Source organism: Rhinatrema bivittatum, chromosome 7 (genome assembly GCF_901001135.1).
Source record: "Rhinatrema bivittatum chromosome 7, aRhiBiv1.1, whole genome shotgun sequence".
NCBI classification, from domain to species: Eukaryota; Metazoa; Chordata; class Amphibia; order Gymnophiona; family Rhinatrematidae; genus Rhinatrema; species Rhinatrema bivittatum.
Window position 1 is genome coordinate 272818970 of NC_042621.1, and position 18483 is coordinate 272837452.

The following is an 18483-nucleotide window of genomic DNA, read 5'->3' on the forward strand; positions in this document are numbered from 1 at the left end:
GCCTCAAAAGGCCAACCTTTTCCAGGCAATGGGCAGCGACAGGATAAAACTCACTAAATGTAGAAAGGTGTCTGCACAAGTCAAAGTAACCTGTGTTAATGTGAGCATGTTCTCTTTTCTAGTAACCTGGGAACCTTTTTTAGCACACGCTGGGGATGTATAGTAAAGCAGTATTTTCTTTTCTTTTTTTTTAAACACTTTTTTGGGCTGCTCAGAAATGTGTGTCGGGCGCACATTTTTTTTTTTTTTACATCTAGTGTGAATAACTAATAGCCTTATCAACATGCATTTGCATAAGGGGTTGTGGACACGCACTGTTTTGCATCGGCCCCTCTATAATTATGAGCATAATGCCCAAAGAGCAATTACTCAAGATCGCTGTTCATTTGGATAAAAATTTGTCATCATTTAAAAAAGTTTTGGTTCTTTCAAGAATATATGTCCCTGTCACGTGACATATGTTGCCTGCACTAAACGTGCAGATAAAACTAGGTTGATAGAGCCATCGGAGCTGCATTAACATCACTTTTCAGATTGGCATTGGACTACAATTGATCAGATTAAGCCCAAATGGTGTGGTGGCAATACAGTAGCATGACTGAATTTTTGTGAACAATCATGGATGTTTAGATTAAACACAATACAGCCCATGGGTCTTTACGAAGAACTGGAATGGTCTTCTTTATTACAAATTTCAATTGGCTGAAGAAAGTTTGTGAATGTTCTGACTCCTCCGTTTTTTTTTAGTGCAGATGTCATTTTTAAAACAGCGTGAGCACGTTCCGTCAGTCAGCGTTCCAGAATACAGAGGCAATGGACCCTCCCCTCCCAAACCAGATGCATTCAAAATACGACTGGGTCAGGCAGAATGAAAATTGGAAGATCATGATCTGCTATTTCTGGAAGCCTGCAATTTTTTGCAAGGTAAGTATTTTTGAAATTTAAAACCTGACAGATGCAGAAAAAAAAAAAAACCAGCCAAGTTCCAAAGCAAAGAACGTCAAGCACTATTGTCTGAATTATCAAGAAGACTTAAGGGAAAAAGCACAGGACGGCCAAGTCCCAAAGCCAAGAACGTCAAGCAGTATTGTCTGAAGTCTCCTCACCCAGTAAAATTGTTGCTAGCAGTAATTGATGGGTTTGGCAGCTGCTTGGTTTTGACTGATTGTAAATATTACTATCCTTATCTTAAGGCTTGGGGGTAACTGCATGGAGCAGCAGTTACTACCATAAGGAGCTTGCTGGACAGACTGGATGGGCCATCTGGTCCTTTTCTGCCATCAATGCTGTGTTACTATAGTCCTGTTTTTGGGAAAGAAGGGATGGTTTCAAAGAATTTGCTGTTTTTCAGTAAATGCTTCACAGATTGATTCTTTTCATATGCAAAAATAATATACTTAGGAGGACTTTCTCTCATACGAACCTATGATTCCAACTCTGAACTCTTATGGACAAGTTGTGAGAGAGTCCTCTGTGTAAGAAGGTCCTTTCACTTCACTAACAACAGACTGGGAGCTATTGAGTTATAACAGTGTCTATATGGAGTTAAGAGAAGTCTAAGCAGTGTAGGGTGTACATCTTTTGCTCTTCTCCGAGTTTGGCGTATGTGTGTGTGTGGCTCTTCTCTAGTAAGCCAGCTTGCTGGCTACTTCATTAAACAGAAAACAAACTAGCAATTTAAAACACCCTCAAAACAAATACTTATATTGTGTAATAACAGTGAGAACTTGTTCCTTTTTTCCCCTGGGGTTTTGCACTTCTGGAACAGGATGATGCAACATTCAGCGTAATTTAAATTTGTAGGCTTACGCTCTGAGATTTCTAGGTTTGTAGGCATATCAAAACTTTCATTGCCAACAAAAAAAAAAAGGGATTATGGATGCAGAAAGATAAAAAAAAAAAACCAGTTCTTCTGGTAAACTTCCACTTAAAATTGTTTTTCTAGTTCAAAAAGAGAGGCTGGGACCAGTGAGAAAGATCCCAGATTTGGAGTGAAAGTTGCCTTACATTGCCTGTAGGGTATTACCGGAGGTGCAGGGGTTAAAATAATTAACAGATGGCAAAATCAGACCTCTGCAGGTAAGAAAAGCCCTGGGATCTTCCTCTGCCAAGGCTCTGCCAATAGGGTTGCCACCTGTGCGGATTTTCTCCAGACGGTCCTGATTCGGGCTTTTGGGTCCGGAAGCCAGGGGCAACGCTGAAAAAATGGAAATTGTCCAGAATTTTATCCTCCAAGTAGTCCCACTCTGACTGAAGCCTGCAGCATGCGCTTAACCAATCTCCCCCCCCCCATGGCTTTTCCTTCCTTCCTGAAGCTGCTGCTATGGGTGAAGTGCAGATAGGTTGGCACAGCACTGCGCACCCCGCCCTTGGTTCTGCACAGCAGTCTGGGCTCAGTTGCTCGCTCCATGCACGAGTTAGTTTCTGCCACTCTCCTCCACCCTCCCCAGCTCTGTTGCCTGGACGTGACCGTCTCATGGAAGCTGGACTGGCTCCCGAGCAAAGCAGCTTCTGCAGGAGACTCCTTGCCTGCCCTACCACTGCTGCCTGCAAACATCCACTTTCTTGATGAGCAAAGTAGCACAGCTCCTGTCCTATCTTGCTCCTGAAAGGGTTAGACACCAGGAAACGTCCAAACTGTTCTTTATTTGAGTGGAGACAAGTTTGATACAAACGCCTGACTCAGGCCGAGTTTCGCCCCACTTGGGGCTGCCTCAGGGGCTAGAACAATAAATACAACATAAAATTAAACATTTTTTTCACTTCTGGTTTTAAAAAGGTATCAATAAAAACTGAGAGTGGCTCAAGGAGAGATCCATTGGCAGAAATAATTGGTCTGCCTGGAGGGTTGGAGAGGGATTTGTGTATCTTTGGTAAAATATAAATAGTTGGTAGTACTGGGAATTTCACCCTTAAAAAATCATGCTCTTTGCTTGTTAAAAAACCTTGATTATTAGCAATTAAAAGTAAATTATCAATGTCCGATTTAAGAACTTCGGTAGGGTTATCTAATTTTTTGTAAAAATTTGAATCTGACAATTGGCGTTCTATCTCCATGATGTAATTGACTTTATCCATAATCACGACACCACCTCCTTTGTCAGCGGGCTTTATAACGATATCCTGATCTTTGCCTAGAGTGGTTAATGCGCCTCTTTCTTTGCGGGTCATATTATGGGATTTTTTCTTTGGATCCATCTTAATCTCTAGTTCATCTAGGTCTCTTAAAATTAGGTCCTCAAATGTCTGGATAACAGGATTCGGATTGCCATCAGGAAGCCATTTACTTGACCTCTTAACAATGGAGATATCATTGGTGCTACTCAATTTGTCTGAAAAAATGTCCATGATTTTAAGTTTACGGGTGAATTTAAATAATTCAGTGCGTGTTTTAAATGCATTGTAGGTAGGAGTGGGGACGAACGAGAAGCCTTTATTAAGTGCACTCGTTTCATGTTGTGTAAGGGTACGTGCAGATAAATTAATTATAGTATTATTTGACTGTGTTAATACTGGTTGTATTGTGGTTGATGTTGATTGTAACCTCTCCCTCTCCCCCTCCCTCTCCCACACCATGTCCCTCGCCATGTTCCTCGTCCTCTTAAAAAAGGACTATCAGATTTTTTCTGTGGTTGATCTTCTCTGAGTCTTTCCTCCATAGTTTATTTATCTCATATGCTCTGGTCATTGGTCTATTTGCAACTGTCTGTCTACTATCGGTATCAGATTCAGAAAATAATGGTGCTGATGGGTCAAAGTCACCCTCAGTATGACTGCGACTACGTTTGGCATTTCTACCATGTTCTGGACTAGAATTTGTTCTTTTCTCTTTGTTTTCTAATGTCGCTACACATTCAAGCAGCCTACACGGCTGTTTAGAAGAAGTCAAAATTTAAAATTTAAATCGGTACGCAAATAATTATGTTATTTTTTTTATATAATAAAACAGCAAGCCGTTAAATTAAAGTTATCTGTTCAGATCATTACATTTCGTTATAGTAGCTTCATTAGATGACTATTAATATTAAATAGGTTTTCCATAGGCACGTTTGCACATCCGGATTGTTTTTGTTGAAGAATCCCGGAGAAATAACAAAAATGGCGCTGTAGCTTCACGCGGCAGCTCCGTTTTGATTTAAGTAACTCAAAATGATCTGTTGTAAAGTATATTTCTGCAAGTCCCAATATATATTTTTTAATGAATTTGTATAACTAGTGACATTAGATATATACACCGAATTTTTATATTTGACTCGGCATGTAAGTAACTTTCTGTTACCCTTTAATAATTGTTTCGACAGCATGAAATCACAAGCCGTCAAGTCTAAGTCACTACACTAAGTTACATGTGCTCCGTTTGAGTATAACGATCAATGAATAATAATTCCATAAGCCCCTTTGCATATTTAAATTATTTTTGATGAAAACTCCATATAATTTAGTTGTGGTTTCTTTTAAAATATGGCAAATAATCATATAAATACAGTATTCAGAAATAAATAATTTTTGTTTTGCAATAACTCTATTTCAATAAAATTAGAATAAAGTATGTTCTTATCTATTTTACAGTATGTATGTAAATTGACGACTCTGTACTGTAACATGGTAACTTGTACATGAACATGGCATATGAATTTCTGGCTGCATGACTATAATAGTCATTTTTAAAGTTTTTTTCTTCATATATGTAAACATTACTAGATGTTTATTATGTTGCCCATATTTCATAGATATAACGCCTTGTGTTAATACATATTTATTATTTTTTCATCTTTCACACTTTTTTCATCTTTTTCATCTTTTTTATTTTTTTCATTTCATTTATTTAATTGATTTTCTTTCAGGCATATCAATTGCATTTGACATGTTAAAATATTATTACATTATTCACAGATTTTGAGACATCTGAAGTGTATGTAAGAATACGACTTAATTTAGAGAAAATCTGCATACAGGTATAAATTCATTTTTTCCAAAATTCTAACAATTTGATTGTTTTGCATATATCCTCTGTGGTCACCGCAAAAATAATATTTATTTAATCATTTAATATGTGTGTTTAATTTTATGTTGTATTTATTGTTCTAGCCCCTGAGGCAGCCCCAAGTGGGGCGAAACTCGGCCTGAGTCGGGCATTTGTATCAAACTTGTCTCCACTCAAATAAAGAACAGTTTGGACGTTTCCTGGTGTCTAACCCTTTCTTTGTTGCCCACACGGCTTTCTTAGACAACCTACCCTCTTGCTTCATCAGTCCTATCTTGCTCCTGTCCTGCTGAGTCTGACCTGCAGCTGCTGCACTGCCACCAGTGCCAGGGCCAGCCAGGGCTGCTCGATCGTTTTTCACGCATTAGACAATTTCAACAAATTTGTCTAATTTGTCATGGGTCGGGGATGCTGAAAAATGAACTGAATTTTTCTGAAATTTTGGAAAAATTCACAGTTTGGGTTAGGGCGCGCTAACACAAAAATCAGGACCCACGGAAAAAAAAAATGAACTGAAGGAAAACCAAAATGTCCCACGGGGGCCTCGAAAACAAAGCCAAAACTGATAAAACAAAGCAATGCACACCTCTATTAAGGAATAAACACTGCACAAAAAGGTAAATAAATAATAAATTGTTGGTATTTTTATTTGCATTTTTTTTTAATTTCATGCATAATGGGAACTAAAATGCCACCTGGGCCAGTGTGAAAAGAAAATGGAAGTATGCCATCGCGTCGGACCATATGCCGGAGAAGGCACAGCAGGGGCATCCTTAGCCTGTGCACATGGGACCTCTGGAAGCTATTGGACTGAGAAGAAGGAATGGTCCATCAAGGCCTCCATGGACCCCATCCTGCAGTGGCCAAAAGAGAGGATTCTTGGGCATCTAGCGTACCACAAACCACTGATGGCTGAAATCAAGAAGAGGACGTGGGACCCTCCCCCCTTCCTCCTTAGATTCCATGAGAAGGAGAGGCCTGTGAAAGAGATAGAAGGAGTGTTTGTGCGAGTATTATGTATGAGATAGAAGGAGCATGTGCCGTGTGTATAAGAGAGAGTACATTTATGTGAGAGACTGTATGACAGAGAGGGAGAGTGCATGTGTATGAGAGCCCATGCATATGAGAGGAAGCATGTGTGTAGGTGGGCTTGTGCATATGAGACACAAGGAGTGTGCATGTTTATGAGAGCCTGTGTGTGAGAGAGAGAGCCTGAGTGTATGAGAGAGAGGGAGCATTTGTGTGAGCATGCATACATGAGAGAGAGCGAGCTAGGCACAAATGAGGACTTGCTGCTTGCCGGCAGGCTTTCTGCACCTGGCCAATAGGAAGAAGAAGATGATGAAGACCACCATGAGCGGGCGGGGGGGGGGAGGGGGGAGTCATATGGAGGGTTGTGACAGAGGGAAGGGATACGAGGGAAGAAAAGGGGGTAAGAGTGAGTGATGGAAGAGGGGTGAGTGACAGAGAGGGAGCATGCATGTGTATGAGAGTCCATGCATATGAGAGGAAGCATGAGTGTATGTGGGCTTGTGCATATGAGAGGAGTGTGCATGTGTATGAGAGAGGGAGCATTTGTGTGAGCATGCATACATGAGAGAGGGAGCTAGGTACAGATGCCTAGCGGCAAGCCAAATGAGGACCTGCTGCTTGCCAGCGGGCTTTCTGCACCAGGCCAACAGGAGGAAGAAGACAAAGACCACCATGAGCGGGCAGGGGGGAGGAGGGGGAGTCATATGGAGGGTTGTGACAGAGGGAAAGGATAAGAGGGAAGAAAAGAGAAGAGTGAGTGATGGGAAGGAGGGAGAGGGATGGGGAGCAAGTGTATTGAGTGACAGGGGAGGGAAGGGAGTTGGGGAGAGGGTGAATGAGGATGGAATGAGTGACTGGCAGGGAAAGGGAGGCGAGTGACTGATAAGTGAGTGAAAGGGGAGTGAGAAGGAGAGGGTAGAAAAGGTGCTTATGTGGGAAAATATATATATATATAGAGAGAGACAGAGAGAGAGATTGATTTTGTGTGTCCCCACCTCCCCTTCTGTAATCCAGAACAATCTCAGGATGACTGAAAATCAAAAGGTCCCAGGTATGGAGATGGGATTTTTTTTTATCCTTAGTTTTACTTATTGGGTGTTATTTGATATGTCTGCCATTTTGAAATATATACTTGCTTTTGGGAAATGTTTAAAGTTGTTTTTATCTTTATTATTTATCAGATGCTCTATTAGTGGTCTGTTTTGAAATAATGGGTTTTTTTTTTTATTAGTAGGGCTATTATGATGGAATTATATTTCTTGATTTTATTAGGAATGGTGATGTTTCTATTTTTGCATTATTGCACTGCACAGGAGTCTGCTGAGGACTGGGAGGGTAGGAGACAGACGGCTATTACTTCTGTTTCTCTAAGATAGAAAATGGGAAGAATTTGTTTTTCACAATCATTTTTGGGAAATGTACCTCTGAATATTTCTATATTTTTACAGCACAGGGACAATATTTTTATTTCTCTGGTGTTATACTGCAGGCAGAGTCTGGCTATTTTTTGTCCAGGTTAGCTTTTGTCTCTGTTTCTCTTTCTAATTTGAGGTTAGTTATTCTGTTCTTGGTGAGCGAATATTGTTTGTTTGTTTGCTTTTTTTTTTATTAGTATGGTTAGCTATTATGGAATTATATTTCTTGAATTTGTTGAACAGGAAACATTTTCCCCAATCTCAGCTAGAGACTCGCGTAGTTATTTTAAAGTAATCTTAGGTCTCAAGTAGCCTTTTGCAACGGTTTCCTTAACCCAGGGCTTGATCCAGCTAAAGATGTCTGCAAGCTCAGCACGGTATATGCATGCATACAAAAATGTTTAGGACTAATGCTTAAAATATGGACTAAATGAAGGAAAAGAGAAAAATTATCTTTAGCCATTGAGACCTGTCAAATAAGCAATAAGCTACGAGAGGTCCAGTCTCATATATGCACATTCAGTTAACATTTTGGTGTGGCAAGGCTATACATGAGATTTTATTGACAGTGTTTTTGTGATGCCAAGTTGTTTCCTCTTTACGATGGTGAACCTAACGATGCCACAAAGGATATTCAAACACTTTGAGGTTTTCTTTTAGACAGCAGAATGTGGGGGAAAAAAACCAAACACACACACACACAAGGCTGTGCAGACTTTTGCAAATAAATTTTGTAAAACTCTTTTTCAGAACATGTTCTGTATTTGCACACAGTTTGAAAGTTCAATAAATAAAGAGAGAACACCCCTCCAGACTAAAAAAAAAACAAAAAAAATCTGTTTTAAAATCGCCACGCTTACATGGGAGTTATTATAAAATGTGTGGCTTGATGAATGATTAATATTTTTCATTGCCCTTTAAACAAATGCATGTTTTCCAAAATGGGGCATGGGGAGAGAATAATAATTATGTGTGGAAGTGGAAGGACACCATCGGCAAAAATTTCACTCCACGCATCCAAGTGTTCGAACTTTTCACGAGTGAAAGTTGGCAACGTATCTGCCAACCCCCCTCCAGTGCGGGTCACACGGAGTCCTGTGCTGCAAAGCGGGGGAAGGGCCTGTGGCTCAGGAGCAAGCAGTGTGTCCTGCGACGTGGAGGTCCCAGATCGGTTACCCGTGTCTCTAGGGCTGGGAATGCTGCAAGACAGCCAAGCCAGCGCCTAATGAGGGAGTTGCTGTTCAGAGCAGGGCTTGGCACGGACTGCATACAAGCTGAGATCTGCCTTAAGTTGCTAAACTAGTGTTTGCGGAGGAAAGTTTGAGGGTGCTTAGAAGTAAGGGGTGGGAGCATGATAGAGCTTCTGCCTTGTTTGTTTTTCCCACCCACTCACCCCATCTTACATTAAGGAGAATATTGGCAAAGAAAAGAGGGCAGAGAGACAATTTTCAGAATAGGAAGCAACTAGTGCTATGGACTAATAAATGCAAAATAAAAACTTGCTCAAACTTGGTATATAAGCTATTGAGCATTTGAGGGGTAGGGAAAGTAACTGCGCACAACAGAAGTGAATTAATAGCCTGACACTAATAAGTGCAAAACTAATCCTGAGTAAAAGAAATAGCAAGTCTATTTATAGACCACTGTAAAACAAATTTAGGTCATTGGTTGGAGAAAATGGTTTGTATTCGGAAAGGGAGTGTAAGAAAGTGACTTAGGTCGAATTTTGGTCATCTACAAACAGAACAAAAAGAATGTTCAAGAGGCACTTGATTGGGAGCATCATATTAGACCTTTCTGGTAATTATTTCAAAGCTGGTTTGGTTTACTTTTATATCCTAAGCAACAAGATTCTACAAAGGGAGCCACACTAAACTACACACCTCATAGATACATAAATATATAGTATAAGCAACAAGTGAGCAAGCAAACAAGACTAACGGGCCGATGCAATAATTATGCACAGAAAGCACCCCCCCCCCCCCCACCTTGTCAGTTGAGCATCCATTTCCTGCACCCGACTGCGGGTGGTTTTTTTTAAACTTTTTTTTTTTTTTTAAGTTTATTTAGTTTTGGTTTTCCTCCTACTTAATATCTCAAGAATATTAAGTAGGAGGCAGTACAGAAAAGCATTTTTTTTCTTTTCTATAGTAGATTTAAGAGCGCTCAGCTATTAACGCCTTCTCCAGGCAAGCATTAATTTCTGATCGCTTAATGTGCATCCTAGACACGCATTTTTTTTCCCCATGGGGCGTGAATACCTAATAGCCTCATTCACATGCATTTGCATAAGGGGATTAGTTAGCGCCTATACCACGTGTGTATCAGATTGGGTGGGAGGTTAAAGAGGGAATGCAAGGGAGAACAGGACTGGAGTATAGTAGGGACATTTCTCCTCTTCCTCCTCCCCCACCCAGCCAAGAGTGTAGAATCCTCCTCTCCCCTCCACACATACATACATCTGGCACCAATCCCTTCTTACACACACACCCAAACACACCCCTCCTTGCCCCTATTCTCCTCTCCTCTCTCATCTCCTCATTCCCCTATGGTCTCCCACTCAGCAACTCCTAAAGTCCCGAAAATGATCCCCTATGGGTCTGCTCCAGGCTCTACCCACCCTCCCTCCACCAGCCATCCCTTTCTGTTCCTGCAGCTGGATAAGGAAGCAGAGAGTAGGAACATAGCAAATCTTCAGCCAGCCTGTTGTCCGGACACATGTCTACTGTGCCTAGTGACAAATCCAGGCCTACTCTGTTACAGCTTTTAATGACATCCGCAAAAAGCAATCACCCCTCTCTCCTCAGAATGAATTCCATTTACTTTTACCCTCTGTCTGGTTTCTAATCCAGATTGTGCTTTGGGACTCACCCCAGGCTCTTCAGTTTATTATTAATTAGCCTCCTTTGTGGAACAGTATCAAAAGCCTTGCTGAAGTCCAAGTAAACCACATCCAATCCCATGTCCTTTGTCTAATTCCCAAATCACCCAGGCAAAGAAATCAATGAGATTTGTCTGACATGATCTGCCTGTGGTAAAAACATGCTGCCTCGTCTCTTACAAATCACTGGCTGGTAGATACTCCACTATGCTTTTCTTCAGAAGAATCTCCATCAATTTTCCCACCACCGAAGCAAGACCTATAGTTTGCAGCCTTCTCTCTGTTACCACTTTTTTTTTGAAGACAGACCACATCTGTCCTTCTTCAGTCCTGCGGGACTATGAACAGATCCTTCAGCAGACCTGCCAGGACATCTCGGTGCTCCCTTAGGGTTCTAGGGTGCATCCCATCCAGCACCATGGCTTTATGCACTTTCAGTTTTGCCATTGAATGGTCAAAAATGGAAACCTCCAGCAAAGGGAAGGTGAAACTGGACCACAGGATGACAGCTTGACCCAGATTATGACATCCACCAGACCATACATCCCCACTCCAATATCCCTCAAGCTGGAGAGCTAGTAGGTAATCCTGGAAGTGGAGGAGGAGAAACCATCCCAGGAAGAAGAGGAACCAGAACTCATAAATCCCAAAGCTGCAGCTCAGTAATCACTGCATCTAGGAGGGTAATGATGGTTGGTGACTCAGTTCTGAAGGACCCAAAGGCAACTATTTGCCAAGTAGATGTGTTATCCCGGGAGGTGTGCTGTCTAGGTGCAGAGATCGGAGACATTATGGAGAGACTGCTGAGAATCATGAAGCCCGAGTACTAGTCAATGTTTCTTATCCACACTGACATGAATATTACCGCTAGGTACCATACAGTGTGTATGAAAAGTGGCTTCGTGGATCTGGGTCAGAGGGTTAAGCAGATAGGTGCACAGGTGTTATTCCCCTCAGTCCCAGATAAAGGCCCCAGCAGGAAAGCTGGCATTTGGGAAGTGAAGGGTTGCATGGATGGTTTCAACAATGTATTCCAAAACAGACTGACAAACCTATGGAGGGGGGCTTTCAACTTGGCCCACTCATCCCTAGTGAAACAAGTTCTAAGCTAAGTGAAAGCGTGGAGGGGACCTATTACTTTTCCACTTTTTAAAGTGGGTGACTGACTTTTTTTTTTTTTAATGGGAGGGGCAATGTGGGAGGTTTTCTTGTAAGAAATGCATAAGCCTGTGTACGTCTCACCCCGTGTCCCGTCCTCCCCCTTTGTAACTTTGAAACAGGTGGATCCAGTTGTACCAGATGTTGTGACTGGAGGAGCAGCCAAGGGGTTAGATGCGAACTAGGGGACCCTCCAATGCCTCGGGTACAGACTGACCGTAAGCCTTCTGGCGACAGGGAAAATACCTACCTATGGTACCTGCGAGGCTGACAGGAAATTATAGTGTTAGGGGTGAGAGCGCGCCCTGGGTACCGGAATGTAATCCGTCTTGAAGCGATTTGGTGCAGCTAGGCTCAGCTATTCCAAAGTTAATGGCGGGGAGGCGGACACTCACAAAAACCCAAAACAATACACAGGCATTTTACCATTTGATTTAAAAAAAAAAAAAAAAAAAAAAGTGGTCGAGGTGAGGAGCAGGGTGAATTGAATTGCAGCTGTTTGACATGTCAAAGTAAAATTAAACACAAGCCAGAAAGGCAGTCTTACTTAGACTGACATCTGATGGATCAAATGAAAACACAACGCCAAGAATACAAACTGCTATTTATACTCAAATCAATAATAATAGGGCAAGATACTGTATGTTACAATACTTTATGAAACTCACCCGGCGGCACCATGAGCATCTCAGTCACAGTTATCTATCACTGACAATGTATTGCTAGAAATGGTAATGTCTCACTAGAAGCCATGCAGAAAACTGCCAGCCCAGGTAACGTCTGCCATAATCACAGAATTAAAAAACAACAGGAGATTTCAAAACCAAAAATCAGAGACTACAAGCTTCGGACTTAAAAAGAAAAAAAAATAAATAAAAAGGCTCTTGTTTTCAAGTCCCAAAGGATATCTTACATTTAGAGGGATGTAGCACACCCCCAGCTGAAAAATGAACAACTGACGTGACCAAAATATTAAAACCTGATCCAATGTTGCAAAAAAGACCAAAAAAGCTTAACAAGTTGTGGGTTTCATAAACGATATTATCCTATGCCAGTTTCTCTTCAAAATACACCATTGACAGGGATGAAAATGGGGTGTCTTATTGGTGGCCTGTGGTTTCTCAACTACTGCTGGGTATAGGAAAATGTAACCCAGGAAGTCTAGGGGAAAGGCAGCTAACCAGCATCTACCCCTCTCAAACATGCATGGACCTTCAAACGCAGAAAGCAACCAGGCCTGGGACCGCCAGGTTTGGAGCCATCATCCAATCTGTTTGTCCGTTCTGTTTTTTTTATTTTTGAATGAATTTAAAACTCAGTGCGAGATAAAAAGCACACCCTATTTTGGTACATTACTCAAACAATTGAGTTTCAGAAACCACATCAATTATTCCATCAACGTGTTCTCTTTCCGTACTCCTCGCCTTCGGTCAAAACGGCAAGGGTCACGAACTAATTCATTTTCCTGTTATTACGTGTCAGTTTGATTAATCGTTAGCAACGTCTTGATCTGAAAAATCTAATCTTAATTTGGCTCTCTGGGCTAATCATTTAGAGTTAACTTAAAGGAAAACATACATGGAGCTACACGCTGGTGCAAAACACCCAAGACCTGAAAATGGGTTTTTTCTTGCAATAAAAATACATTCATGTTAAGGAAGATGACGAGTACATTTCCAGGGGATTACTGGACATGTTGGCTGAACTCTGCGCAGTACAGAAAGTAGATCTAATGATCGATTTGATGTCTCACTGGTGTCGACCAGCCTAGTCCTCACAGAATTCTGTTATCAAAGTCAGTAATGGGCGCTGACATTACTACATAGTGCCGCAGACAATGATTTTCAGATCTTTTAGAAACACTCTTCAAAAATCTCTCTGGTTGATTAAAAAAAAAAAAGTAAAATAAAGCTGGCTAGATTAGTCTTCTTTTATTAAATATCCTGATAGAAATTCTCAGATGGTGAAACCATCCCCTACCCACGCCAAAGCTGGTAGAAAAGATCTTTTCTTGGTTATTTGCATACACGTATCCCAAATCTAATAGAGTAAGTCTTTTTTTCTTTTCTTAATTGATGTTTCCTAATTGCGGGACTATGAATTTTGGTTTCAAGTGGCAACGTTGCCATCTACCATGGCCTTCTGTAAGCAGATTATTGTTCACGTAAGCAGCTGTATAAACATCAGGAGCCCCTAGTCACCAAAAAAATCAAACTGGAAACCTTAAAATAATTGTAATCCAAGGTACCTGGTTCATAAGCAATTGTAAAACAGAAAAAAAATAAATCTATCATCTGTTCATGTAGGCCTTTGAAATGATAAAACCACAGGCTTTCAGAAAACTTCTTCTAAATGGCAGCAAAGTTATTGGAAATAAAATGCTGATTTTGCTATAAATGAAGCACCAGAGGGACTCTCTGCCCCTGTGAAAAGGCACATCCCCTCCTGGGTCACCAGGAGCATAGATTCTTTAGCCCTGTATTAAGCCAGGAGGCCTTCATGGTTTTGGGGGGTTTTTTAAGCGCTTTTTAACTCAGGGCGCACACAGGCTGTAGCGTCGATTCCCTCTGTCCAGAAGCATGATCATTTTCGCTAAACCGTACTCATCAGCTCAAAATGTTAAGGAGGCGGGGAGAAGGTTCACCAGGCTGATTCCAGCTTTACTGAAAATGACTGGACCCAGAGAAGGTTTCTCTCACTTTCAAGGGGGGTAATGTTGAAAAACGCTTGAAGACTCGGACAGATGTAGAAGCTTTTTACATCGTGCCGTATTCTCTCTCTCACTCTCTGTAACTTGCGCATTTGCTTTTGGCCGCTGGCTTACTGGACAGCTGGAGCAGAAGCCCCACGGAGCGAGGCACCGAGAAAGGTATTACAAAAAGGGCTGCCTGAACTGACACGGGATTCATTATGTCACCATAAACGGCAGCTCATTAAGTCTCCGCCGCCACTGAGAATGGACCACGGTTAATTATTCACAAGACAACCAAAAGGTGGGATAAGAGCCGACTGGTTAACATGAGGTTCACCGTTTATCACCGTTTTCTGCCGTTTCCACGACAGGCTTCTTTAGCTGTACCGTGTTGTCTTCTTTCACTTTCTTCAGCCTGCTTTTCCCCTTGGTGGAGGAAAAGGTGAGAGAGGCTTTGTTGAATTCCAGGGGGAAAACACCTACATCTCCATCAAACCTGTTCTTTGCCACCTGCAAATACCTCTTGCCTGGGCCCGTGACGAGCTTTCTGTCCTGCAGGATCAGCACATTATCAGCTTCCTGGCTGGCCTGGAAAGAGAAGAGAGAGAGGGGAGGTAAGGCACATGTGGTATATCCGGGTGCCATTCCAGACCGTCACAATCTAACCCGGAAGCACCCCGAGCACGCCTCACACAGGGAGCGAAACTGGGCACAGCCATCTCCCAGCAGGCCACAGAGAAAGAAGAGAGCGGCCCCCTGCCACCCCGCCACTCGCTCTCCATACTGCCCCAGCTCAATATAGACCGCTTTCCGCCTTCCTAACTAGATCAGAGCTAGGAAAGGGGTCAGGTGATGCTACTTTCTGAGCTTGACAGACGACTTCCTGCCAGGTCAGCGTGTCCTCGGATCCCTAGGCACTGCTCACATGAAAAGTATGGTCTTAAAGTCCTTCTGCAGGCGATGCCATCAGGCCTTGCCATTCAATTCTCACCTTCTTGTTATGATTCCAGTCTACACCATGTACATTTATATCCTGCTCTCTTTCGGGCAGATACAGTAAAACCCGCGGGAGAGTTGGCGCTCCGAGGCGAGCGCCCGTTCTCCTGGGCGCGCGATCAAGTATTTAAATGAGGGCCCGCAGTAAAAGGAGGCGCTAGGGACACTAGCGCATCCCTAGCGCCTCCTTTTTAACAGGAGCGGCGGCTGTCAGCGGGTTTGACAGCCGACGCTCAATTTTACCGGCATCGGTTCTCAAACCTGCTGACAGCCACAGGTTCGGAAAACGGACATCGGCATAATTGAGCGTCCGTCTTCCGACCTGCGGGCACATTTAAATTTTTTTTTTTGGGGGGGGGGGCCTCCGACTTAATATCGCTATGATATTAAGTCAGAGGGTGTACAGAAAAGCTTTTCTGTACACTTCCCTGGTGCCGGCCGAAATTATGTGCGGCTTGGCTGCACATTTTGCTTTCTGTATCGCCCGGGAATGACTAATAGCGCCCGCAACATGCATTTGCATGTTGCGGGCGCTATTAATTTCGGAGGGGGGCTGGCCATGTGTTTGACGCGCTATTACCCCTTACTGTATAAGGGGTAAAGCTAGCACGTTGAAAACGCGCGGCCAAACCCGGGCTAATACTGTATCGGCTCGTCTGTAAGAAAAAAAAGTCTGTTTCTCTGCTGAAAAGAAAATTTCTACCTCTTGTGGTGAAATTATTCCATTCCACCAAGTTGTTTGCCTCTCATGCATCAGAGATATTGGATAAGTTGCCACCATCTGCCAAGTTTATCTAATTGCAACCAGGTACCGAGAAGACCAGCATGGCTCCTTTCTGTTTACTAACCAACGGCCAAGGGTGAAAGAACCTAGAAATGATGGCACCTGTGCTTTAGGAGCCCTGTCTCAGCCAGAAAGGACAAGACGAATAAAGAACTCCTCCTCCGTGCATGTACCGACAGGACATTTTAAAAATGCAAGTCAACTCCCCAGCCGAGTACTGGATCAGGTAATACAGGGGGGACTAGATATTCAGAAAACTTGAGTGCCAGCCAACAATTTTTTTCCTGTTTACTTTTTTATGATTTTTTTTTTTGGCCATCTATTTTTTGGATTTTTGCTTCTTCGTTGCTCTCATCTATATTTCAGATTTTTTTTTATTTGACCTCTCTTTTTTGCTTTTGTGCCTGGTTTGTTTTCTCCTCTTTTTTTGGCTTACGTTGCTTTGTTTTTTCTCACTCCTCCAGCCTCTCCCTCTGTGCTGGCAAGGAGCAGCAGAAGCAGCTCTCTTCCAGCCCGGTGCAGGCCCCAGACATTTAGGTACCCAGGTGACCTGGCGCCTGGGAATTTTCCACTCCTATTTGGAAGGTCAATCTCCAGCCAGCATCAAGAAAAAGGCAGTGCACTTAACCAAAAACACTCCTGTCTGGATTTACTTACAGAAATCTTAAACTACTGAAAACATTTAAAATTTCCATCCACGGTGCACGGATCAACTCCGGCAGTCCCCATATTTATTTATGCTCAAATCTTTTTTGCATCACCATAAACAATCACTATATACAGAAATTCAACAGAACAGGTCGTAACACAACGTCAACCAAACAAGAACAGATAGATCTAACCACAGGGGGCATTGTCCCTTTACCCCTCCTCAAATTGTGCTCTCTAACGAAACCTGAACACTTTTATCCTCCTGAAGAAACAAACAAACAATGTGTGCAGGTCACCAGAAGCCATAAGCACAAGTTATAATCTATGACAGTACATAATATTTGTTTAAAATATTTATTTCCCCACCTATCATCCATTCTAGGTGGCTTACACAATAAAACATTCCTAAACGTTACACAGTAAAAACAAACAGCCAGCTGCACCTAATAATGACTGCACAGCAGTCAGAACACCCTAACCTGCATAAAACATACAACTAATAAAACAGCTTGAGGCCAGACAAACAATAATAACCCCTAGCAAATACCAGTAGGAATAAGGGGGCGGAAATGGAGAGGTGGCATGACCGAGTGTGCTAGAGCACCCATACTCCCAAAAGCAGGGACAAACAGAGCCTTGAGCTTCTGCCTAAAACAGACTTCAAACAATGCTCTGCCCTTACACCAGCTGGCAAAGCATGCCAAAATCCTGGGTCTCCCGCCCTTTCGTAATGTAAATGTGAACAGAGAGAATCTTTAAAGGACCTTACTTGCAGATCATAACTAACGAGACAAGATAAACCTTCAAAGCCGAGGCAATGCAAGCTGGACTATCATTCAATGCCCTATACACCATAAACAGGAAAAACTAAATATAGCTGAGAAAACAGGCACAGAGAGATAAAGGGACCTAATAAGAACATGCCAAGGGTCCATCAAGCCCAGCATCCTATCTCCAACAGTGGCCAATCCAGGCCATAAGAACCTGGCAAGTACCCAAAACTAAGTCTATCCCATGCTTCTGATGCTAGTAATAGCAGTGGCTATTTTCTAAGTCAATTTAATTAATAGCAGGTAATGGACTTCTCCTCCAATAACTTACCCAATCCTTTTTTAAACACAGCTATACTAACTGCACTAACCACATCCTCTGGCAACAAATTCCAGAGTTTAATTGTGCGTTGAGTAAAAAAGAATTTTCTCCAATTAGTTTTAAATGTGCCACATGATAACTTCATGGAGTGCCCCCTAGTCTTTCTATTATCTGAAAGACTAAATAACCGATTCACATCTACCCATTCTAGACCTCTCATGATTTTAAACATCTCTATCATATCCCCCCTCAGCCGTCTCTTCTCCAAGCTGAAAAGTCCTAACCTCTTCAGCCTTTCCTCATAGGGGAGCTGTTCCATCCCCTTTATCATTTTGGTTGCCCTTCTCTGTACCTTCTCCATTGCAACTATATCTTTTTTGAGATGCGGCGACCAGAATTGTAAGCAGTATTCAAGGTGCGGTCTCACTATAGAGCGATAGAGAGGCATTATGACATTTTCCGTTTTATTAACCATTCCCTTCCTAATAATTCCTAACATTCTTTTTGCTTTTTTTTTGACTGCCGCAGCACACTGAACCGACGATTTGAAGGTGTTATCCACTATGATGCCTAGATCTCTTTCTTGGGTGGAAGCTAATATGGCACCTAATATGGAACCTAACATTGTGTAACTATAGCATGGGTTATTTTTCCCTATATGCATCACCTTGCACTTATCCACATTAAATTTCATCTGCCATTTGGATGCCCAATTTTCCTGTCTCACAAGGTCTTCCTGCAATTTATCACAATCTGCTTGTGATTTAACTACTCTGAAAAATTTTGTATCATCTGCAA

At 42.2% G+C, this 18483-nt stretch overlaps 1 protein-coding gene across 3 annotated transcripts in view; it reads right to left on the reverse strand.

The window, feature by feature from the left end:
* Positions 1-18483, reverse strand: part of TWNK (twinkle mtDNA helicase) — a 103312-nt gene that overhangs the window by 65245 nt on the left and 19584 nt on the right. The window contains exon 5 of one of the 3 annotated variants that reach the window (XM_029610254.1): positions 12058-14750. The exons of the other annotated variants lie outside the window; for them this stretch is intronic. Within the exon in view, the coding sequence (XP_029466114.1) occupies positions 14496-14750 (255 nt within the window). The 3' untranslated portion in view covers positions 12058-14495. Of the gene's footprint in view, positions 1-12057; positions 14751-18483 lie in introns of those variants that run through there. 3 annotated transcript variants of the gene reach the window in all.